Source organism: Trametes versicolor (genome assembly GCF_000271585.1).
Source record: "Trametes versicolor FP-101664 SS1 unplaced genomic scaffold TRAVEscaffold_13, whole genome shotgun sequence".
In the NCBI taxonomy this organism is placed as follows: domain Eukaryota; kingdom Fungi; phylum Basidiomycota; class Agaricomycetes; order Polyporales; family Polyporaceae; genus Trametes; species Trametes versicolor.
This window is the reverse complement of record NW_007360333.1, coordinates 703,422-726,578: the sequence shown is the minus strand read 5'-3', so window position 1 is coordinate 726,578 and position 23,157 is coordinate 703,422. Positions and strand designations below refer to the sequence as shown.

The 23,157-nt window shown below is 54.2% G+C and overlaps 11 protein-coding genes across 11 annotated transcripts in view; 5 read left to right on the top strand and 6 right to left on the bottom strand.

The window, feature by feature from the left end:
- The window catches only part of TRAVEDRAFT_134842 (uncharacterized protein), a gene marked incomplete at both ends in the record, with an annotated part of 16,404 nt that extends 15,954 nt beyond the window's left edge, over positions 1 to 450 (top strand). Inside the window, one exon of the mRNA XM_008046087.1 lies at positions 268 to 450. Within this exon, the coding sequence (XP_008044278.1) occupies positions 268 to 450 (183 nt within the window). The remainder of the gene's footprint in view (positions 1 to 267) is intronic.
- Positions 451 to 1,815: 1,365 nt separating this feature from the next.
- On the bottom strand, positions 1,816 to 2,253 carry TRAVEDRAFT_53150 (uncharacterized protein; the record flags this gene model as incomplete). Its single annotated transcript, XM_008046086.1, has 2 exons — positions 1,816 to 1,992; positions 2,074 to 2,253. The coding sequence occupies 2 exons, from the start codon at positions 2,251 to 2,253 to the stop codon at positions 1,816 to 1,818; spliced, it is 357 nt and encodes a 118-aa protein (XP_008044277.1).
- A 1,676-nt stretch (positions 2,254 to 3,929) lies between these two features.
- On the top strand, positions 3,930 to 4,321 carry TRAVEDRAFT_53149 (uncharacterized protein; the record flags this gene model as incomplete). Its single annotated transcript, XM_008046085.1, has 2 exons — positions 3,930 to 4,064; positions 4,121 to 4,321. 2 exons carry the CDS (start codon positions 3,930 to 3,932, stop codon positions 4,319 to 4,321), a joined length of 336 nt encoding a protein of 111 aa, XP_008044276.1.
- Positions 4,322 to 4,480: 159 nt separating this feature from the next.
- Positions 4,481 to 7,207, bottom strand: TRAVEDRAFT_53148 (uncharacterized protein; the record flags this gene model as incomplete). Its single annotated transcript, XM_008046084.1, has 12 exons — positions 4,481 to 4,538; positions 4,609 to 4,929; positions 4,982 to 5,040; positions 5,099 to 5,847; positions 5,906 to 6,015; positions 6,068 to 6,156; positions 6,210 to 6,391; positions 6,445 to 6,536; positions 6,590 to 6,666; positions 6,721 to 6,915; positions 6,973 to 7,144; positions 7,194 to 7,207. The coding sequence occupies 12 exons, from the start codon at positions 7,205 to 7,207 to the stop codon at positions 4,481 to 4,483; spliced, it is 2,118 nt and encodes a 705-aa protein (XP_008044275.1).
- A 1,975-nt stretch (positions 7,208 to 9,182) lies between these two features.
- TRAVEDRAFT_53147 (uncharacterized protein) lies at positions 9,183 to 10,379 on the top strand (the record flags this gene model as incomplete). Its single annotated transcript, XM_008046083.1, has 5 exons — positions 9,183 to 9,243; positions 9,301 to 9,587; positions 9,643 to 9,718; positions 9,786 to 10,105; positions 10,167 to 10,379. The coding sequence occupies 5 exons, from the start codon at positions 9,183 to 9,185 to the stop codon at positions 10,377 to 10,379; spliced, it is 957 nt and encodes a 318-aa protein (XP_008044274.1).
- Positions 10,380 to 11,052: 673 nt separating this feature from the next.
- TRAVEDRAFT_53146 (uncharacterized protein) lies at positions 11,053 to 11,468 on the bottom strand (the record flags this gene model as incomplete). Its single annotated transcript, XM_008046082.1, has 2 exons — positions 11,053 to 11,223; positions 11,292 to 11,468. 2 exons carry the CDS (start codon positions 11,466 to 11,468, stop codon positions 11,053 to 11,055), a joined length of 348 nt encoding a protein of 115 aa, XP_008044273.1.
- Positions 11,469 to 13,120: 1,652 nt separating this feature from the next.
- On the top strand, positions 13,121 to 13,536 carry TRAVEDRAFT_76372 (uncharacterized protein; the record flags this gene model as incomplete). Its single annotated transcript, XM_008046081.1, has 3 exons — positions 13,121 to 13,153; positions 13,210 to 13,412; positions 13,467 to 13,536. Coding segments are annotated over 3 exons (306 nt in total), but the record flags the coding sequence as incomplete, so codon positions are not given.
- A 171-nt stretch (positions 13,537 to 13,707) lies between these two features.
- TRAVEDRAFT_53145 (uncharacterized protein) lies at positions 13,708 to 15,533 on the top strand (the record flags this gene model as incomplete). The annotated part of the gene is made up of 6 exons (XM_008046080.1): positions 13,708 to 13,911; positions 13,965 to 14,053; positions 14,109 to 14,218; positions 14,273 to 15,051; positions 15,109 to 15,167; positions 15,218 to 15,533. The coding sequence occupies 6 exons, from the start codon at positions 13,708 to 13,710 to the stop codon at positions 15,531 to 15,533; spliced, it is 1,557 nt and encodes a 518-aa protein (XP_008044271.1).
- An 84-nt stretch (positions 15,534 to 15,617) lies between these two features.
- TRAVEDRAFT_31831 (uncharacterized protein) lies at positions 15,618 to 16,381 on the bottom strand. Its single transcript, XM_008045847.1, has 3 exons — positions 16,151 to 16,381; positions 15,860 to 16,078; positions 15,618 to 15,785 (listed from the first exon to the last, which is right to left on the bottom strand). The coding sequence occupies exons 1-2, from the start codon at positions 16,328 to 16,330 to the stop codon at positions 15,902 to 15,904; spliced, it is 357 nt and encodes a 118-aa protein (XP_008044038.1). The 5' UTR covers positions 16,331 to 16,381; the 3' UTR covers positions 15,618 to 15,785; positions 15,860 to 15,901.
- Positions 16,382 to 18,594: 2,213 nt separating this feature from the next.
- TRAVEDRAFT_53143 (uncharacterized protein) lies at positions 18,595 to 19,001 on the bottom strand (the record flags this gene model as incomplete). Its single annotated transcript, XM_008046079.1, has 2 exons — positions 18,595 to 18,765; positions 18,822 to 19,001. 2 exons carry the CDS (start codon positions 18,999 to 19,001, stop codon positions 18,595 to 18,597), a joined length of 351 nt encoding a protein of 116 aa, XP_008044270.1.
- A 2,479-nt stretch (positions 19,002 to 21,480) lies between these two features.
- Positions 21,481 to 22,640, bottom strand: TRAVEDRAFT_53142 (uncharacterized protein; the record flags this gene model as incomplete). Its single annotated transcript, XM_008046078.1, has 6 exons — positions 21,481 to 21,584; positions 21,642 to 21,750; positions 21,809 to 21,925; positions 21,989 to 22,163; positions 22,216 to 22,368; positions 22,435 to 22,640. The coding sequence occupies 6 exons, from the start codon at positions 22,638 to 22,640 to the stop codon at positions 21,481 to 21,483; spliced, it is 864 nt and encodes a 287-aa protein (XP_008044269.1).
- Between the last annotated feature and the right edge of the window lie 517 nt (positions 22,641 to 23,157).

The window sequence follows — 23,157 nt, the reverse complement described above, 5'->3', positions numbered from 1 at the left end:
TGACTGAGCGATGAGTAACGCTGAGTAAGGGAGCATAATCGACATAAGGTCAGATAGTCCATGGCTGAGTAATGCGAGTAATCCGGACGCTGTCTAGAATAGTCCGGAACATCGTAGAACGTACCAGAATCATGTGGAGGGATGGCAGGATGCCAAGTAAGTACAGAACAAAAGAATGTACGTATATGGTAAGTAGGAAAGTCCATGCTGGCGTATGGTAGACGCACAGCCACTATCACTGCCACTCCCGGTCCGGCACAGCCGTAGACACAGAAGTTCAACACTTACGCCCATTTCGACCAAGCCTTCGACAGCTTCGTCGTCCCCGCGAAAGGCACTGCCAACAGCGGTACGGTGAAGAACGTCCTGCTTACCCAAGGCGCGATAGCCTCCCTCGGCATCATTCCCGTCGGGAAGCTCGACGTTTTCAGCGCAGCGACTATCAGGTAAGTCTCCATACCGGCACATCCTCCTATTACACGATAATGACCCTCGGCTTCAGGATCGGTGACTATACGATCCCTTGGCTCCAACTCACCACACCACAAGTACCCACCGATTACCACCTATCGCTCTCGATCTCGGCGATGAAGGAAGCTGCAGCCTCTATGAGCGCGAGCTCGACTAGCCCTGCAGCGCTCGCTTCGAAGTCAAGCTCGGAAAGCAATACAATCTCGATCGGCGCTCTTCCTACTGCCAGTGCTGCCGCTTCGTCCAGCGGCGGCAGCTCGTCCGTCCTAAGCGACAATGCGCAGGTCTCCTCTACCGGTGGCGGGAAGAGCGGCTCACCAGCTTCAGCTGTCAGCGTGGACATTACTCAGTCGACTCCGACTGCAACCTCCCCGGATGATACGGCTGGTGGCGATTCGCAGACGGCCGCACCGTCTGCTTCCTCAGCCCAATCTTCGCAATCATCATCGTCTTCTGATGCTGGGGATGGTTTCTTGAATGTACGCTCGTTCATAAACTGCCCCAATGTTTTGCTCGCTAACTCCAGCCATTAGGGCATCCTTGGTAACACACAGTCCTGATAAGTAGTTCGTTTGCCTCGAATCTCTCCAAAGCCTTGCTCTGCTCTCCCTGGACACCTTTATCGCCCTGCCTCGCTGTCTGCATGCCACCTTGTATCTCTTAGTCATCACACCCCAAACACGCTCATCTGTGATAGTTGTATTGTCCTATTACCCTCCTGCCCTCTCCCTTCTCGCATTATTGTACTTTACGCACGCTATTGCTTTGCGACGTTCTGCGGCTTTATATGGTCTCGATCCGTGCCCGCGTTGCTACCAGCTTCTTCTTTATTCGTAACAGTGTTATTCGCATATCTTGCTTCATATACCCCTTCTTGCATTAACCTCCGAACCCTTCATGCGCAATGATGCCCTTGCTTATACCTTTACTTTACGTTTGCGCGATCCCACAACGTCGTATAGCCTCATGTGAATCAATAAGTCCCATGTTTGCCTACAATCATTGACGAATCGGGCGCAGCGCGACGGATGAAGTCTCTTTGATTCGCACTTACGAAGCCCACCAAAATGTGTCCGTCAGGATGCAAGAGATATCAAGCTTGATTCAACGGCATAATGCTCTTCATATACGATTAAAAATGCGGCAACGGGGTCTTCACACTTCAGCTACAAGTACACTGATAGTCACTTCGCGGGTAGTACTCCTACACCGTCCGCTACGATTCAATCCTAATCCGAGTCGCCCTCGCCATTCTGCCGAATAAACACATGCGACAAAATGAGTTAGCGTCGTACCGTGAAAGCAATAAATATTGCAAACCTTGCCGTCTGAGTTAGATGCCGCTCAAACCAAGCAGATGTTGTTCGACGAGCAGAGGAAGGACTGGATGCCTGTGCCCGTGTTCACGTTCTGACAGCCGCCGTTCTCGTTCGTGAACGTGAACATGCGGCCCTCCGCCCCGGCTGGGCAGTTTGGGTCTTCGAACATCGTCACACAATGACCACCCGACCCTCCATCGACCTGTTAGTAGCTTCGTTGTCAGCACATCTTGGGAATTATACGGCCTAGAAGCGGGAGTGGACCGCGACGAGAGTTACGTACGCGGAAAGAGTGGCGGCCGTTGAATTGGTGGCACGAGCCGTCGCAGGGGACGTTCAGTCCGGCGGCGCCGTCGCAGGTGTTGCCACTGAAGGCTGTGATGCCCGCATGGACTACCTGGGGCAGAACCGCTAGGGCGAGAGCAGAGGCGAGGTATGCGATGGTGGAGGTACAAAAACGCATTGTGAGAAGAAAGTCGCTGCGATATGACTGGTCATCTCTTCGCCTGCGAGGGGTCTCAGTATATATAACATAAGGAGGGAAGGCCTCGAGTTCGGCTAGATTAGTCTGTACTCGTATGTAGAGGTCGCTCGGCGTGAACATCCGAAGTTGAGATGCCAGGTGAAGCCTGGGTGCCAATTCAGGGATGTGCGTACATTCTGCGCGCACCCGCGACGATGACCCAGGCTCGCGGCGGACGCATTTTGGATCCTCACCAGCGACAGAAGGTGCGAGAAGTCTCTGTGATCGCAAAAAGAGGGTAAGAGAAGGGTGAGAATAGGGACAAACTCGAATACATCTCTATAGACCTGTGCTTCCCCTCTCACATGTGAGTGGTGCTGATGTTTTAGCCATCCTTCCGGAAGTCTTCGGTAAGCACAGTTGTCTCCTGAGGCAGTCACCGAACGCGAGGGGCCGTGTACGAGCCGGGTCTCGAGGCGCTGTATGGGCGCTGAGCATCTGAGGTAGGTCTTCGACCGTCGTGGTATTAACGTCCTATACGTCTAGTGCCGCCGGATTTGATGTCTCGGTGCGGGCAAGTCAGGCCGAGTACGTGCGTCTTGCCCCGCGCATGCTCTAAGTGTTCGCTATGTATTATTGGTCTATCCCACGCGAAGGTTCGCCGCCATGCCTAGGCTGGAAAGGCTAATCGTCTTCCAGTACCATAGCGCCAGTGGGATGCTTGGGTCAGATAATACACTATTAGGCTAACTTATGGGGTGCAAGGACGTTTTCCTTGCGTACTAAAGAGTCAGTTACGATAGACTCGAGCGGGGTTGGTAAGTGTTCGGGTTTATGATTTATGACAACACATACTCACTTTTGGAAGTTCGAAATGCGACTAATTAGAATTGTAGGGGCCGTCCTGGAAGGAATTTTGAAAAGAGAGAGACGCATGTCGAGGGTGTCCTGTACGAAGTCCCTGCGTGAGGCAGCCTGACCGGATAATTGTTCATTCTATCGGCTTTTCGGCCGATCGCTCGTGGGCTTCAGGGATTCTCGGGCCTCGGCGAAGGTTAGATGCAAACATACTCACGTATATGTTCTCTGAGGTACGCATAGCTTCCAAAGTAACTCGAATGGGTTTCAACTAGTCGACACGAGGTTCAGGAAGGCTTCTAGGTTTGTTGCTGTCGCCCTGACCGCCAGAGCCTCGGAGGTACGAACGGAACCTTAAGTGTGGTCATCTGTGAAGTCTGTGAAGTCCCCGACTTCCGACGTAGATGCACGTGAATGGTAGACAGGTTCCAGCCGTGGCTGGAGTCTGGTAGCCGTAACGTCTCTCCGCACTCGGAAGCATGGTCGTTCATGACTTGGGAACAATCTGTCACGAGAAAGCGCTAAAGGGTAGACACGGACTGTCAAGCTTCACAATTAGAGTTATCACATCCCAGTCGCTTCGGAAGATAGCACAGCACATACTAGCGCTCCCGATAGGCCACAGATACGGTGCGTTTTGGTATATATACCATGACATCCACCTGGTGGGGATTCAACGAGTTGGTCAATCACACCAAGCAGCTCGCATACGCACGACCTCGGCCGGCTTTGCATCTTCATCGTCTGAAGCCCATTTAATGCGGCTCGGTATCAAAACCATCACATCCCTCGCATCCACTTGCGCTACACTGGCGATCATGCTCGCGCTCGCTCCGCACGTCGCGCGAGCCGGACTCACGGCCTTTAGCGGGGACACCTGCAACGGCCCCGTCGGCGAGGACGTCGCCTGCGACGGCTCATGCATCCCGTTCGAAGGGCGGCACTCATTTCTCGTACGTTCCTCCTCCCCGCGCGACCCACCGGATTTATTGACTAGGACAGCGAGCAGGTCGATGGCGGATCTGGCAATCACTGCGTGTCGCTATTCGTGAACGGAAGCTGCAGCGGCCAGGTGTTCACGTTCCAGAACCAGAACGGCGCGTGCCAGAACGTGAACACGGGCACAGACATCCAGTCTTTCCTCTGCGCGCCGAGCAACCAGTGTCTGTCTCCCCTGACATGCGGCGGGGCATTCGTGCCCACTGATTAGTTATGACTGCGTTGATCATTGCAGGCAAGGCTTCGCAATGTCTCGATACAGCGTTACAGTCGCTCAAATTTGTCTCTTCCACAGCGAAGTCTACGTACCAAAAAATATGCTCTTGCTCTTTCCTTGAGACGTTTATTGCCTGTACTCATAGTACTCCTTCTATAAACCGCCCGCGTTGTGGAACTGAATGTCCCTCTCCGCGAACTGCTTCTCATGCCTGCCACCCACCGAGTCGCATCAGCGCCATGCCAGAGTCGATGTATAGCCGAGTCAAAGCTAGCACTCACCACCCACGAAGATGGTGCACGATTCCTTCCGGGGTGCTCGGGAGCTCTAGTGCATTGCCGCTGGCGCCCCGAAGGTAGTGGGTCGTGGTCATCGCCTTGCAAACGCCGCAGGCCGGGATCCAACCTGCGCCCGCCGGGCACAGCGCAAGCCGCTCCATAATCTTCTTGCGCGTCTTCGCGTCGACGGACGCGCGCGCATACGCGCGAGAGGTATCGGCGCCCTCTGGGAGCAGCGTGATGAATGTAGCTGACCCGGGCTTGTAGAGCGACTCGTGGAGTGACTGAAGGACGGGTTGGGGTACGGGGTTCGGCGTCTTCGACCTATAGGAAGAGTTCATGTCATGCCAGCCATTACCAAGCAGTGAATGCGCACGTTTTGCGTACAAATGACCGCATCTGGATCCGCGTAAGGTCTTCCACGACGTGGGCAAGCTACAAAGAATCCCGATGAGGGCTGTAATGCGAAGATATGGAATACGATGGCACTTACGAACATGGGCCAGTCCAGCTGCTCCGGAGAGGGGAGGGCAGGGTCCTCGCAGAGACAATAGAGCCTTCCAGACTGGAGCAGCTCGGTAAGGACGCTCATGGGTGTGTCATGAGGTAGCCCCGCTGCGTCAAGTATCAGGTTCCCTTCCTTGCCGATGCTGGGTTCCCCCGAGCATCTAATATATCCCCACGCCCCTGAGCCCTCCGCGATCCGGAAACCCCATTTCACCGTAGGATGATACACGCGCCAGTGGTTGTGCATGGCTTCGAACGACAGGTAGCGAGCCTCCACGTCCGGTGGATGCCCCTTCATAGCGCACTCGAAGACTGCGTAGTGCCGGGTCATCGCCTGGTCGGGATTGAGATGATGCAACTCTTCTACCCGGGTCTGCGGCCCCCAGCGCGAGAAACACTCCGCCATCGCTGTGGCGGCAGTTGCCTTGGCCTTGGTCTTGTATGCCTCGACTTCCTGTAGGATTTGCGCTGTTAACGCTAGGAACTCTTCTCGAGCGACGACACCCTGGCCGTCATGCTCCAGGGACAAAGCCTGAATGCAGGGAAGATAGCGCGCGTCGTAGAGGTTGGGGAGGAGAGTACGGTTGGCTTCTGGCAGCCCCTCGACGAAGTCGTCGTAGTACCCGGAGATCTGGTCCAAACGCTCCTCTGCCCTGGCTTCCAACGCTTCGCGGATCCTGCTTTCTTTCTCTTCCAGAAGAAGCGCCTCCAGCTTAGGCTTGATATTTTTCCATACTGCAGTCGAAAACGTGTTAGGCATACATATACGCGGTGATTGAGTTCGGGTACGCACTACGGTCGGTGAGCCCCTTTGGCTGATGCATAATTTTCGTCCAGTCCTTAACGTTGGTGCGAGGAAAGTCATCCTCCGCATATCCTATACTATTGAGCTTCTCGATAATGCTTGATTGACCTTATTCAGTAAGAGCTGCACGACATGATGCACTCCACCAACCTTGCTTTACGATTGGCCGTAAGCGTATTTTCGTCTCCCTGCTTCCGTAGGGCAACATCGCTTTCCCATTTTAGCAAAGCGGTCGCGTGCTGGGGTGATACCCGTCAGTGACACTCTCGTTAGAAGAACGAGATAAACATACTTTGTGTAACTTAACGCTGCTAGACGTAAGAAAAGTTAAATCGTCCTCAGTGACAGGTTTTCCGTCCATTTGATTTTTATGTTCCTGCGCTAGCGTGTGCATCTCTTGCAGCTGAGGGAGATAGTACTTGTTTTGAAGTTTGTGGGAGAACGGCTGTTCTAGCATCGCTGCAATGGTTATATCTGTGGTAGCAATGTCAATATGAGAACAATGTAACAACGGATGTAAATCATACCGTGGCCCGTCTCACAAGGTGTCATAGCCATGAGAAGCTTGTGCATAACAGGGTTGATATGCCTTTGGAAGATATCCAGACCGCTCAAGACGCTGAAAAGATCGCCATATAAGACTATAGTGACTAGGTCGTAGACGAAACGTACTTTATCTTATAGCAGACTTTGCAAAGCCTAATACGGATAGCGTAGTCTACCCAGCAGGAACGAGAAGCGCTGCAGAGCTAGCGTACATCGCAATCAGCGTAGCAAAACTTTTGGAGATCCAACATACTAACGTTGCATACACGGCCAAACAGAAGCGCTGAGTAAGCGGGCTCGCTCATGTCCTTCGGGCAGGGCGGGAGGCCTTCGACATTGGCTAGACTGGCAACCCACGCAAATTTGCTCTTGGGAGAGAGCATGACTGAGCGTAATTGCTTAGACACCCTAGAGAGGTGCAGGAGGCCCAGAGGATGCAGATGCGTCGAAACCTGTGTGGATGAATGACGTTGCAAACATGCCACCATCCGCGATTTTGCTATGCGTACCTCGAAGAAGATGTCCAATGGCATATCCATGAGACCCGCTAACTTCCCGCTATATGCGCGTCCCTTCCCCGCGCCATGGCTAGCTTTTCCCCCAGCACCATCCTCAGGAGCTTGTGTGTGGTGACCGCGAGCGCGTTTCTGGGGAGGCGGCGCTGTCCGGCGGTTCCTGAGTCTGTAAAGGATGTTTAGAGGGAGGATCTATAGCGCTTCGGGTGACTTACGAGTTTCTGGGCATGGAGGATGTCTTCGATGTTGGGCAATGGGGGCACAAGTGAAATTGAGAAGACGATGACTCGGAGGGTGAACATGGCTGCTTTATATATCAACGAAGCCATGACGTATTCCCCAGGACTTGGGCCCACTTGAGTGCTCTGGTAACGCCGCATTTCACAGCGCCACCGTGCATGTAGCACCGAATCACGGAAGCCTGAGGGTCGAAATCGACTTCTGTCTCTTCTCGGACCGGGGCTGCAAATAGCGGCGAGATAGATCAATATTCAAGTCGTTGTCGAACATTCCTGGCTTACGATCGTGCTCAGGTTGGACGATGTGAAGCTGGGAGGTGACAGCTCGGTGCCGCGGAGGTGACGAAGTCCAAGACTTCGGAGTACTAGGTTCAAGTGGTGCTTCCGACACCGGCGGCAATGCGTTTCGGCCTATAGTAGACTTCAAATACTAGGCGAGAGGTCCCGAGAGTTCCCGATAAAGCCAAACATTGGCTGACGCTCTGACCAAGGAACTTATGAAGCGGTAAGGAGCAGTACTTGCACATACCACACAGGCGTTCCAGGTGGACCGGGAAAAGCCGATTGATTGACATTTAGGCGCTCTTCACGTACCTGGCGGGCCCATACCTGGCTCCTTACTACGACGACACTATTCGTACACTGGCTGCTATCCAGTAAATTCAGCTCTTCCAGATCCCCTCAACATTATCGCCACTTTGTGCGGACCCTGGCATTGCCACATCAGACATATATACTGGTACGCAAATTTCGCTGTTACGATGTCCCGTTCTGCCAATACCTCCATAGCACAGGAGAGACCGGGCCAACCTCTGTGCTCGTGCTGCTTTCAAGTGTAGAGATTCCCTTTTTCCGGGGACCAAGAAGATCTGGTATATTTAAATGGGCCTGCAGGCGGTGTGTATGCTGCTTGTATATGTGAAGGTGCGCGTTTCCGATCGCGAGGCGCGACCGAAAGAGCAGGACCAGTACTCCTCGCCTGTTATCCTCAAGGCGAACATGAAATGGGGGCATGAGTCATCTGCTGGACGGCGTTTATGCCATAGCTGCTAGAGAAGAAGGCGATGATCATGGCCATCGACATGCCCACTGGACCGAGCAGTGATTTAGTACCGCTGCAGTCGTCGCCAGGCTTGATGATCACTTCGTTCAATTTCCTGCGAGCCTACCGATGTCCCTCTGGGAGTCAGAATAGCCCAAGTACAATCAGAAGGTACGGGTTAGCTGGTAGGATCACTGATCGATCGTAGAGTGAGCCGTGCAATCACTGGAGCCCTGATAGGAGCCCCACAACCAACCGCACAGGAATCCGCATATTGGGCTCGCTACTTCTATCGATGCAAGTATATCTTTGACTTCAATAATACGAGCGATGACCGCTGAGCGGGCTGTGCCTATCGGTACTCATCGGTGTTGCCGGTCTTGTAAGTTATTTCTTCCGCCGGGCATTCACTGCTTATATGGCGTCCGACACATCTAGGATCAGACGTCCATTAACATGAGAAGTCGTCTTCCTTCTGCCAACCGACTCAACATCTCACTTCCGCCCGAAAAATGCAATCGTTTACCATGTCAGAGTGCGTGCATCTATTCGATTTCTTCTTTTGTCGGGGGTCGCCAGCCAGTATCTATTATCCTGTGCAATCCTTCCTCTGTCAGGCCTCGTAAGGCTATTCTCCCGTTTTTATAGTGCATAGGTCCTCGGCAGGAGCATTGGCCACTGGTTCTCTGTGCCTATCTATCAAAACACTGGCCGCTCACAGTCGGACCCCCTGACCAGCCCGCGGCTTCGATTGTGACGCCTACTGCATTACACTTTCCTATAGGACCATCAACCTGTGCTCTCTCATCATCCATCGATATCTTCTGTCATATTAGGGCTGTGCCCTCGTCCACATGCTTAAAGCCGTGGACCCTCCTCGTTCCAAGCCCTGGGCTCGCTCGGAGCACCGCTTGAAGACGACCATGGCCTCCATCTTTCAAAACGCATTCTACATCGGCAACAACTTCAATACTATATTCTATGGTGGGCGAGACTTGTTTTGTGTGCATAGAAAATATTTGCTGACCCGCGATTGACCAGGCATTGAACTCGCGGTGTATGTGCTAACAATTCGAGCGCTGCGCCATCCTGGACGCCGATCTTCAAGCATGGGCGACATGTTCCTTGTCCTGTTCAGCACCGTTCTACTCCTACTAAACACAATATTTGTCGCTACGGAGGCCGTCTTCGGCGAGGAGATGTGGATCGTGAATGCGGATTATCCCGGCGGCCAGAACGCGTACCTCGTCGATTTCGCGTCGGTGTGGTATCAGACATTCGGCACCGCGGCGTCGATATTGCTAAACCTGCTGAGTGACGCGTTCTTGGTACGTATCTGCGTCCGTACTTCGGGAGCCTCGGCTTGACCTCACAATCGCGCAGATATACCGGTGCTACATCGTCTGGGCAGACTTGCGCATTATCCTCTTTCCGAGCGTCCTCTACCTCGCCACCTTCGGTATGTTCTCCCTCTTTTTCAGTTCAGTTTCCTTCCAAAAATTTACCCAGCCCCGCTCGCAACGCAGCCCTAGGAATTGCACAGCTCGTCGCCTCCGGCATTCCGCACGCAGACTACTTCGCCGGATTCGCGCAAAAGCTCGGCACGGCATACACGAGCACGATCATTGCGCTCGAGATCATCGTCACCGCGCTCATCTACGCCCGCCTCCTCCGCCTCGCGCGCACCTGCGGCAGCAGCGCGGCCGCGCGCAGGTACACGAGCGGCGCTGCGATCTTCATCGAGTCGATGGCGCTGAGCACGCTGTGCGGGATCGCATACCTCGTGCCGTACGCGATGGGCAGCGACATTTCGATCTTCTTTCTCAGCGTATATGTGATGAGCACGGTGCGTCGTTCTTCTTCATATACGAGTCGAATGGCACGCATATACTCACTGACCTGCTTAGTGCCTCGCTCCCATGTTAATCATCTTGCGCATGACGTCCGGACGCGCATGGACACGCCATACGACCGTCACGATCTTCACGACTACCTCGGGCTCCGAGTACCCTACGGCTACGGACACGGCGCGCACGTTGGGCGGCGACGCCACTACTACTGCGATCGGAAAAGACGAGGAGGCGGGGTACTCCCCGACAGACGCGAACCCAAGATCGTGAAATCTTTTCGCCGAGTTGTCGGGAGAACTTTGCGGTTCTTATTGATGTCTCCTGCGGCACGGGTGGGTGATATCGGGTGTAGTTACGACTTCTCTGAATGAGCGATACGAGTGTTTGTGATATGTTTATCAAGGCACGAACGAGCCTATACAGTTTCCGAAAGAGAAGGGGTTATATGCGGCTGTTAAACCGCCCAGGACGTGAGCTGCTCGTTAAAACTCACCAGGAGGGCGTCGCACGTTTACATTGATCCACTGCGTATACGTAGCACTATGTATCCTACAGGTGAAGGTCATCACGATCAGTATCAGCACTGGATCGTTAGTTACGATTGTGAGAGCGTAATCCAAATCTTCATCATGCCCCCATGCATTAGAATCTTAGATTGGGCGTGTACCTCCGCCGTAGTTAACGTTTGTCCGCAGGCGTTCTTCGCCACCATGAGGCCTAATGATTGACATGTGGCTACCCGACAACGTGGGATCGCGTTCACATGAAGCAAAAATATCACCAAGAGCATGCCTTCCGCGTGCAGGGTTCGAATGTCGACGCAGGGACAATCTGGACAGATACTTATGAGCCGCCAGCACCGCGCTGCGATCCGTCAACGCCGCACTAACCTTGTCTGCACTGCTTGAAGGAATAGATGGCCGAAGCAGCCGAACACCACTTCTCAGACCAGGCAGATGTTGCTCGGCGCGCAGATGAAGGACTGAATGTCCGTGCCCGTGTTCACGTTCTGGCAGCCGCCCTCCTGGCCTGTGAGCGTGAAGCCCTCGGAATGCGCCAGACATCCTGCATCTATGTACAGCGTCATGCAGTGGGGGCCTGACCCTGGGTCGACCTGCATCCGATCTGGTTTAGTACGACCACTGACAAAAGCCCTCTGGGGCAGGGCGGGGGAGAACGTACGCGGAAGGAGTGCCGCGCGCCGAACGTGTGGCACGAACCGTCGCAGGTGACGTTCCCCCCGGCGTCACCGTCGCAGGCCGCTCCTGTGAAGGCTGTGATGAAGCCGGTCTGGATTGTGTACGGGGCGAGGGTGAGGGCCACGAGAGCGTAGGCAACAGGTGCAAAGGAGAGCCGCATTGTGGAGGCTTGGGTAGAGGAAGATGGTGGTGTGTCTGTGCGGGAGGCGCAGTTGGTCGGCCTATATTTTGATAGAACTTACACACACTTTTCCAGGCCATGGCACAGTCGAACGGATACCCCTTCGGTGTATTCGATAGTCAGATGTAGCTTGCATTTGAGACGTAATGCGTAATGATCTGACACCTGTCCATAAGTGCGAGTGCGTGAGCGAGTGCTTTGAAGTTGATGGGTGGGCGCGCCTTAAATAGAAGATAGAAAAGGGAAATCTACTGACATACAGGAGCACGATATCTCGCGATGAGTGACAGGAGAATACGTATCTCCTGCGCCAGCTCCTTCGGCCATCTTCCACAACGACAGATTGATTAGTGAAAAATGCCAGTGACACCCTTCCCTGATTGCGCAGTGTAACCTAAGATGCTGAGAAAGTGCTATAATTGTGTGTTTAAGTCAATGACAACGATGTAGCCACAGGCTACGACCGGGGCGCAGCTTGAGTTGGACGCCGACTCGGAGCTGCCGCGCCCGTCCACTGGTTGCATACGGTATATGTAATCGAGGGCGTCCTGGGTACTGGGACACCTGAGAGCTTCGTTTCGCTCGCTAAACGGTCATCTCTTTTAGTCGAAAAAGGATACTCACGACGAAGTTAGGCCGCAAAAATCCGTTTCGTCGACGAACGGTAGCTTGGGCATGTTAGCGCACCGACACATGTCGTCGGCATGGTGATAACCTTCGCATAGCGTATATAGTCCCAGGCTGTACTGGCTCAAAAAATCGACTTGCCTGAGTGTATGCCATCGTGGTACGGAGGCGAGGATCGGGCGCGTCGATACTACTGGCGCTTTGAAACCTGCGCGCTTGAATGAGCCGGGTGTTGCCGGCTCACTCCTTCTCAGAGCGCCTACTTATGTTGGCCTGCCAGTGCATCATTTCTTTGCTTGCCCGTTGATTAACTGACTTCGAGGACATCTTGCACTGGGCTCTACAACGTCTTTTGCGAGTCCCTCGGACCCCTCAAATTATCCCAATCTCCAGATGACTACTACGCACTGAGTAGCGACTCGTGAGTTTCGTCACCCATGCGGTACCGAGCTGTCACTTCGCAATGGCACATCGTCCAATCTAGGTTCTACAAGGAAACCTCTGGGTGACATGCTAAAATCTGTGAAGGTTCGATTGCTGATCAATGTCACCGCCACTTGCTATCTCCAGCCGAATAGAAGAGGCCAGAGTTAGTTTCGACGCTTCTACGATTCGGTGCTGCACGGCTCATGGCGCTGCTGTGACATGCGGCGTCACTGGTACGCAGGCCCCAAATGCAGGCGTAGACGTGATGGGTTTGGCTGCATATAAAGCAGGGGCCGTGTTCACGGTCGCCGTTGGTCCACTTTCATTCGTACCCCACCCATCGAGACTTCGCCCGTCATGTCAGAAAACGCGTGAGTTCGTCCTTCCCCAGAGCTTCTATCCCCCCACATCATCCGTGACTCGATCTGAACACTTTCTACAAACCCAGTGACCCCAGTATGATTCCACCTGCCGTTAAACGTGCCCGAAAGCACGCAAAGAACTCCGACGACGGTGCTACGGATAAATCCAGACATAGCGCGGTGAAAGGACGCGCATACATCGGCAGGTTGGCTGGTCTTATGCATATGCCCCTGGACATCTTCTTCGAGGTACGCCTGGAACATCTCGTGTGATTTCTCACTCGTAAGACCAGTCTTTGCCACAGATATCGTCGCATCTACATCCTCTGGACCTTCTACACCTTTCTAGGACTTCTAAGCAACTGCGCTCAATCATGCTTTCTGCTAGGAGCAGATCTGTGTGGATCACTAGTTTAGCCAGCATCGATGGTCTACCGCCCTGTCCGAAAGATATGAGTGAACCCGCTTACTCCGCGCTTCTATTCTGCCGCGCATGTAATGTGAGTATGTTCGACTTCTGCGAATCTCAGTATGCTGACATCGCTGTATGCTAGCTCTGCAGCGCTGCTCGTCCCTGTTGGGTGGACTACGCTATTCGAATCAGGCTCTGTAAGGCCTGCTACAAGACAAAGTACGTTCCAGCTACGCTTTCCTCACTATGGTCTCATGCGGCAAATATTGCAGTGTCTTGAGAGGTCAGGATATTCTGGCGAAAACCAAACCTGCTATTCGGAAGCTTCTCATGGCTATGGCCCCTTGTGAGACTGGAAAAGGTATAGTCTGCGTTTGCGGCTCCATTGTACATGTCTTACAGCGGGATGACAGATCTCACCGTTGCGGTCAACTTGGAACGGCCGTTCTCGCACAAACCCAAAAACAAGTACTATAAGCCCCAACTGCTCAGGATGGCCTCGCTCTTGCGGGACCTTCGGAAGCAATTGGACGGTAAAGCTATCACTGACGACGACCTACGCTCTCTCACGTCTGACAACGCCAACTATCATAAAGTACTAGGCCTATCTCCTCGTCTCTAACAATCCGCTGATAGAGAATTTCGTAGCATGCAACCGCTTTACTGAAATGGGAAAGCGACGTCGCCTCGCGCAAGCAGGAGCATGGAGACGCATTGACGGCGAGTCGCGAAGCAAGGTTAGTGAATTGCATGAAGTCGTACAATTCCGCTTACTAAACGCGGTGTACCAAGAATTCTCGAAAACCTCAAGGACCTAGGATATGTGGAGGACGACTTTCCTAGCGCCGACTCGAAGGAATGGTCGAAGATTGTGTATCAGCCGAAGGTGCTCACCGACCGCAGTACGTACTCACATTTTTACCGCGTGCACATACCTGATGCGTGATGGAGCGCAGTCTGGATCAACATCAAGCCTAAGCTAGAGGCACTGATCCAAGAAGAGAAGGAAAGCCGAATTCTAGCAGACTTCGAAGAGAGGGTAGAGGAACGTTTGGACCAAATCTCTGGGTACTACGAGGACTTCGTCGCGGGGCTTCCCGAAGCCGACCGCATGCTCCTTCCTAACCTCATCGACGTGCACGGCCTTCCCAGCATCGACGCGTTAGCTCGGGAGAATGAAGCCCAAGGCGACGTCGCTCAGGAAGATTTCCAAGCGTTGACCGCGCAAGTCCTGCAGGAGGCCGAGGCGTACGCAGCTGAAGCAAAGGCGATCGCGGTCAAGGCGCTGATCCAGTCCTTCTCGGTCAGGGGCGCATCTTCGTACCTAGAAGACCTACGGAAAATCACTCCGGACGAGGCTATGACGCGGCACTACGCACTCTTCAGATGCGGCGTGCGGCATCACTCGGCGGGGGGCACGATGTCGCCCATACCCGACTATCTCACATTCGAAGCCTTACACGACCACTGGCGCGTGCAGCATCCTATGTTAGAATGGGGCGCTCAAGACTATTCAGTAGCCCCACCGGGCCCAGTGTCATGGGGATACATACAAAGTGCGGGGGAATTTCCCATTGGCACGGGCATGGACGGGAAGGTGGTACTCGAGGCGGCGGGCCTGCCTCATGATACACCCATGGAGGTCCTCACCGAGCTAGTCCGATCTGGGAGGCTATACTGCTCCTGTGGGGATCCCACCCTCCCTCCCCCGGAACAGCTGGATTGGCCCACATTTGTAAGCATGGCATCATGCTCTCTATGTTCGCCTCATACTAATGGACATCGCTTCTAGATCGCTCACGTCGTGGAAGACCTTGCTCAGTTCCGAGAGCGGAAAGCCGCAGGTAACAAGTAAGCATTTCTTCTCTGGCCGCATACCATGTCCTAACATTTATGCATAGATCTGCAGCACCGAACCCCAAGCTCATCCTGAAATCGCACCACCCGCTCTCCGGGCCCGCCGCGTGCATCACGCTGCTCCCAGAAGGCGCCGACACGGCTCCCGCCCACGTCCGCGCGTCCACCGTCGACCCGAAGACACGCAAGAAGATCGAGGAACGGCTCGCATTACGCTCGGCCTCGGAGTGGATCCCCATCTGCCGGGTGTGCAAGGCGCTGACGGCGCGCCGCCATGTGCGGCACGGGTACCGCACCGGGGACGGGCTGGAGCTCCCGGAAACTCCGGAGGGGATCGTGCATCATCTGCGTGGCTGGTGAGTGTGCCGTTTGTGTCTACATTCGCACCGGCATTGTGTTGACGGCGCGCGGGACGCAGGCACGGAAAGACGTTTGAGAAGAGAGACATCCTGTTCTATAAGACTGGGTAGTACGGCGATGGCGACCTTTCTTGTACGCTCCGACGCTCCGAGTCGCACACAGACTTGTCTGACAAAATCATCATTGCATTGACCACCTCTCCTGCATTCTCGGCACACTCTCCGCTACCCACGGCATGCTACTACCGGTTTCCTTCGTCGACAACCCGGACATACAGATGTGAGCAGAGCTCAGAAACCGCACATTGAGTTTAACCCCTTACACACCTTGTCTACAGATCGGAACACCGCCGGCAAATGGAACGCGGCTCAGACACCGAGCAAGCAGGTGCTGTCCTTCGCGCAGACAAAGGACCGGACGTTCGTGCCCGTGTTCACGTTCTGGCACTGGCCCGTCTGGTGCGCAAGGAAGGCGCCCTGGCCGTCCACGGGGCAGCCCTCATCCTCGAACACCGTCACGCAGTGGTCGCCCGTGCCGCTGTCGACCTGGACGTGGTCTCCGTTAGCGAAGCTACCTTCAAGAAAATCCCTACTTGTGTTGAGCGGGAAAAGACGTACACGGAAGGAGTGGCGGTTGTCGAACTGGTGGCACGAGCCGTCGCAGGGAACGTTCAGCCCGGCGTTGCCGTCGCAGCTACTGCCGCTGAAGGCGGTGATGCCGGCCTGCGCCACCTTCGGGGCGAGCGTGGACAGGAGTGCGGTTGCGAGGTACGCGAGAGCGGTGGTAGAGAAGCGCATGGTGTGGACTCTCGACGATGAAGTTACAAAGGCGGGTTATGGGCGTGGTGCACTGGGGTGAGCAGCCTGAGATGGGTCTTTGCCCGGTGGAATCCATGGTATATATATATTCTTCCAAAGCCGCTGAGAGCTCCCAAACTCGTCGAAATACGCTGCTCATCTTCCCAAGTTCTTTCTGCAGCCGATTGAGCCGCGAGCGGCGGCTTCGGGCGTTTCGGTCCAACGGATCACCCTTCAGGCTAGACACCCACACGACCCTCATCGCCACGGGCGAATCGCCCGCGATCCTGCTCTCTTCTTCAACTCTCTCCGCGGACCGCTGGTTCTTTGACAGGCTTCCTCCATGATGAGCAAGCGCGCCAGGCCATATTTTGTCGACAACGCCGCAAACTCAATACATACGAGTTAAGCACCACCACTGTTTCTTCGAGCCAGTGAAGTTGACACTGAAGTACTTAATAAGCACACTGTACCGAACCTGCGCCGGCGACACGCGCGGCCTACTTGCTTGTCCGATTCTAAACGGATCTGAGCAGTGCAATGCGCGTAGACTATGATTCGCGTTCCCGTGTGAGAGCCGGAGCCCAAGATTGGCAGCTCTGTTAGACGCCCGTCACCGGGCATACTTACGGGGCTACCTTGATGTGAATACGGACACTCCGGGCGTCCCATGCGTCTCAGGGAGGTCATCTGCATCCGCGTAATAGTAAAAGGTGACTTCGCTTACGCTTTCTACACAGTGCTACCGTTCCTCGGCTGGTGTTTGTTTTCGCGGCCTTTCGGCACGCTGGAGTCAAGTTATGCCTGGGCGCTGAGAGCCTGACCTGCCTCATATCACACAATGCTTCCAAAGGGCCGCATACTCGCTGTGAGTCCTCCGAACTGTTGTGCATGCCGCCCGAGTGCCGAATCGCGGACAGCAAAGCCGAAGACAAAATATAGTAAGACCCTCTTCATCTTTGTTGGACAGTACTTTGCGACCCTTGCCTAACTTTAAATATGAAATCAAGGGCTTCACGGAATGTCATGTTATAGAGGAACTCATTTTTACCCATCCTCAAGCGGCTGTCGGCGGTGATTTCAGGCCCTCGTGAAGGCTTTCTGCGGGCCAGCTCGTCAGTCTCGTACCAACTGGCCACAGCCCCATCAGCCGAGTCCTTCAGACTATGCGTCCTTCGGCAGACATGTGTGTAAGCACGTTCATCCAGCATGTTTCAGAGCCCTCTCTAAAGATCATGTCCATCTACCCGATAGGATAGACTATCCAGCCGGTCCGTCTCTGGCACAAACCACTACCAGACATCGCTCTTTCCCGCCAGAACCCTGACAGGGCTATCTCTACAGTTCTGCATCGCGACATTGGTCTCGTAAGGAGGTACGTGCTCTTGAGTTGTGATGCTCTTACCACTGCCCCATCCTAGGAATCGATGCGCCTTGGCTGCGACACCCGAACTGAACCTTTATGATATTTAAGCCAAGGTTCGTACCTCGCCACCCCTTGGCCGCCTTGGCATCCGAGATTGAGGTACCTTTGACTATAAAGGTCCCGGTCGTGCGGCCGAAGGCTTTCGACGACGAACCCAGAACCTTGTAGATTGCTCCTGGTGGATTCCGCGCGCGGGCTAGACTCGTCTCGGCTGGCAGCGGACTCGATGGCCTAGTTGCTTCTCTTCGATCATGAGCGGGAAGACGCGTAATTATACCTCTCTATTGTATGCAGGGAGCTTTATTATGACCTCATACGTTCGCCTAATAGGTCAACTTAAGGTGATTCGGTCCGCGCTCATGCGCGAAGCCCGTACAGGCCCGGCGAGGATTATCACTTCCCGCTAGATACACACTGATGAACTCTCAGCATTTCTGTATCGTTTTTTTGGACCGTGGTTCTTACAGAGGCTGCGAGAAGCCGAATCCCGAACAGCTGAAGCGACCACGACCACGGCTCTGAGATAGCCCTGTATCTAACAGAATTAGAGCCGCCAACCTTGTTGACCGGACAGAGTTCTCCATGATCAGCAGTAGTCAACTAAAAAAGCGGCAACGGCTACCTAGCAATGCATCATAAAGCGTTGTTGCATTTGTCACCTCTTCTGTTGTACATTCCTAGCAAGATCCCTGCTATTCTTCGTATTTCCCTCGCTCGTTTGGCAAATAACCTGAACGTACGAGAGTCAATTAGCCGACGCTGTACTTGCTATCAACAACTTACTGACCTTTCCGCAACGTTTTCTGAGTCATGACTGGCTCGAGCAGCGGTACACAGCTCAGAGGATGCAGTTGTTGTTCGGCGCGCAGAGGAAGGACTGGATGTTCGTTCCCGTGTTCACGTTCTGGCAGTTACCGTCCTCGTTCTGGAACGTGAACCCTTCGCCGCTGCTCGGGCAACCGGAGTCGACGAACATCGTCACGCAGTGGTTGCCCGACCCGCCGTCGACCTGGACGCAATGGTACTTAATAAGTCTAGCTCCAAAATGGAGGAGAAAAAACATACGCGGAAAGAGTGCCTTCCGCCGAACTGGTGGCACGAGCCGTCGCAGGGGACGTTCAGCCCGACGTCGCCGTCGCAGCTGTTGCCACTGAAGCCTGTGATGCCGGCGTACGCTGCCTGTGGGACGAGCGCGAGCACGAGGGCGGAGGCGAGGTATGCGAGAGCTGGTGTGGAGAAGCGCATTGTGTGTTTTATGAGCGATGAGGCTGAGTTGGCGAGGGGGTGCAGTCGGTAGACCTGCTGCGTCTTCACCTGGTGTAGGCCGTGCCAGTATATATACTCCTCCGATGCCGCTGAAATCTCCCATACCTGTCGACGGTTGCCGCAAAAAGTCTTGAGTATCTTGTCGGGGCGCCAGTATATTTTTGAAGGTTTCAGAAAGCTTCAATATCGTTACGCCAACTTTAAGGGCTCGAGACACGAGGAGCATCGACTTCGTCGACTCACCCGAGCGGCTGAGCTTCAAGTTCCTCAATTGCAAGGGGACAAATCCTCACCGAGATTCATTCACCGTCGTAAGGCACTATCATAGTGTTTGTAGGTTTTCCGTCAGAGACTCGCCTTACACGTTGTGGTCGAACGTTATACTGGGGGGTACTGAGGCGGTACTCAATAATTAGCCGCGTCTCCAACAAACTGATAATTTTTCACGAGTATGGTGAGCCGCGCGACGCGGCTGGCGCTCCGCCAGCGGCCTGCTCCTTCAGCTTCTCAGCCATTACTCTCACAAAGGGCAAGTCATATGCTTCTATACAACAGTTGCATGTGCATCTCCAACTGTACAGAAGCACCCGGCATTGAACATATGGCTTGCGGTGTGCAGGCCAGAGTCCCAAGGTGCGCCCAAGTCTGCGCTACCAACACGGAACTGGCTTACAGGCATTAAGTCGTTAACAATGAAGTCAGAGCCTTACATGCTATTTCTCACCATCTATCTGTCTCATCATTGGCAGACCCAAGCCTAAAGGGCTGGTACTTCGTAACGGCTCACATGCCTTTACATCCGAGATCAAGAACTTCACAGACTCCTGTCAAAGTTTCGTTCGTAGCTCATCGGGACAAGGGCGGCCTCTGTCAAACCCTGTTGAAAGTTCGCGCGCTAGGCTCGTGTCGGCTGGTTCAGACCGAGTAAGCGAGGTTCTCTATATGCCTATGGTCAGACATGGGTATAAATATACTCATACAGCGTTTTCAGAAGCTCTTTCTGAGGACCACGCACGTTCGCCCAGTGGGCAGATATCCATAGATGATACAGCCGGCGTTCATTCCACTGGCTAGACCTTGCACAGGTGCGACTCTCTATCTTCCGCCACATCTTTGACCTTCCCCAAGGACCCGTTCAAACGTTGTTCGTCACACGCTAGACATTGCACGTAGTACATAAGTCAGCGATGCTACGAATACTGACGCTCAAACACTTACCGCCGCCCGATTATGCGGATACTTGACATACCAGGGAAGCATCATCGCACCCGAACCGAAACTTACCTACTCTCGGGATCCTTGGAAAACTATCCAGGACGCGTCGTGAGCCCGATCAGCGTTCACTCTCCGCATGAGACCGCGTTAGCATCCCGGTGTCGGCACTACGACAGCCGTCATCAAGGCGATGGGTCCCGCGTTAAACTCACCAATGACCTTTCACGACTTCTGCGATGGCTCGGAGGGAGAGGAACCATACCGTCCGAAGACATCCCGGAAAGAGGCTGAAACGTCAACATCACGGACATGTGAGAGGGAGATTTTGTTCTCGTTCCTGACCCTTCTTCGCATTCACAGAACTTGTCGTACTCTATCTTCGGCTGCTGGTGAAGACTCCGTCCTACCGGGGACCTAGGTCGCGGTCGAGGTCGCGAGTGGCCAATACGATGCTCACGAGGGGCTTCTGCATCCCCGCATACGGTTCCCGGCCTGACTCGAGGCCTTGGGGATTTTGGTGATAACCTGCGATGTCCTCAAGACAGATACAAATAGTCAATACACTGATAGGATAACTCGGTTCTCTTGCAGACCCCCCACCGGACGAATCAAATGATAACTTGAATGCACTGGGCCTTTACCCCCACCTTCGCATATCTCACCTCTGCACTCGACCTCGCGTTTCTCCCTTAGGCTACCCATTCCGAGATAATTGCCTTCAGCGGGTAGTGCAACGGCGCTGTCGGTTTGAACGTACCCTGCGACAGCTCGTGCCACCAGTTTGGAGACCACCACTTCTTCCGCGTCTCCTCGCGACCCATGCCTTCCAGATTCCTCGACCATACTGATGAAAAGCGTACAAGGTTGACGGCAGGTCCGGCGGCCGCTGCGTAACGATGTTGGAGGGCACGAACTGCCCGACGGACGCCGAGCGCCCGCTGTTCACCTTCACGAACGAGAATGGCGGCCGTCAGAACGTGAACGCCGGCACGAACAATCATGCAGCGTTTACTAACCAGAACTTGCAGAGACCTTGCGACTTCGATCAGGCTCGGTGAGGTAGATACTTTGACAGCTCGTATCGACACCCACATAAGCACGCACGTATACACTCCGATTCTGCGTGACACAGCTCTGGGGAATTGCATTGCGCATTGGGAATCCGTGCCGAGACCTATCCGACTATAACAAGCGGAATTAAACAGACACTGGGTTTTCTCGATCACGAGAATGACACAAGGCTTCACTGGCCGTCGTTAATGACAAGACTCCCGAGCGCGTTGGGGGTGCCATCTGCGTTCTGGAGCGCGATCGGGGACTGGGAACCCTTGAGACCGCTGACGAACCCTATACGGAAGTACTTGTTAGCAACTCCACAAAGGCGCAAAAGTCGCATGTGCTCACCGAACGGACAAGCTGCGATAATCCAAGATGTTTCGTCGAAGAACGGCAGGGCTTGTTTCATAAAAGCCATCACATCCGCAGACGTAGGTTGTGTACCTCCATTTAAGTTCTGTAGCGAAATGTGTATCAATATCACTGGTATACCGCGTATGCAAGTGGGATATCACCTCTTCAGCGAACTCAGTCAGGAGTATCGGCAATCCGAACGTGTCGTGGAAAGTGGTGAGGTATTGCACCATGTTGCTGAACCCGACGCCGTACCAGTGGACAGCTACGTAATCGAACTAGACATGAGAAGGCTTGTGCATCAGCAAGAGCCCAAGTATTGAGATGTGTGAAGTACTGACGTTGCAGCCACTGCACGCCTGTATGAACGACCGCAACCAGGGAATGCCATTGCTTGCAATCGACACCGCCGGAGCGGCGGTCTGGTACCCAAGCGCCCTCTTGGGCTCGATGTGCTGCCTCCATAACGCAGCGGCGGTACCGGGGTCAAGGTTGGATTGGCCAATCTCATTCGGCCTAAAACGACATTCAGTTCATCTTGCATTACAATACTCGCACTACCACTCACTCGTTAAAGCCAAGGATGATGGTGCCTAGCCCGGCCGTGACCGCGCTGTCAAATGCGGCGAGCCTACTTGCGTCACCACCCCACAGCATTGGCCAGAAGTCAAAGCCGAGGCTATCCGAGGCGGTGGGCTTGTCCACGCCGTAATCGTACAAGCTGTTACGGTGGTAGGTGAGTTGCGTGCATCTGCCTGGTTCAAGACGTATGGAGACAGTAACGTACCCGATGACGTGGGACGTCTTGAGATTAGCGAGAGACGGGTCATTGCCTTCGGACCACGCGACACAAATCTTAGAGCCGGGTTGACCAAACGCGGGGTTCAATGCTCGTGCTCGAACCGCGTCGACCTGTGTGGCAAAGGCAAAGGCGGGTACGGACGCAAGGGCGCCGATCAGAGTGATGATAAACGAGCTGGAGAGTCTGGTCATCGCGCTTGGTTCGCCCTGTTGATTGGGTTGAGGAAGGTTAGCAAGAAGCGAGTGCTTAAATACCCTGGATCCCCCGGCAACTGTCGGGGATGTACAGTGTGCCGCAGATCACCTGAAGCTATGTTAGAGGAGCATGCTCGTTCCAGTTCAGTCCATGCATACCCGCTAGCCACCGGGGTGTGCGCCCAGTAGTCCCCACCACTAGTCCTAGCCTTGACGATCCAATATGTGCCTGGCCATCATGGAACGCGGGTTGAAATCTCGACAGATGGCCGAGCAAAAGTGCCGTAATTACCGCTCGAATCCGGAAACCGGTGGGTTGCGCGAGAGGCTCTTCTGATGCATGGACAGCTTCAATGCAAAGTGCCTGCGGATGTTACATGCGCGGTCTCGCGCGGTGTAATGTGTCCACCCTGACGGCGCCGACTTGTCGAGTACAGGCGAAACCGTCATAACCCATACCTCGGCTAAGGGCTTGTTTCTCTGATCTCTCGCTCCCAGAAAGCCCCAGGCCCTT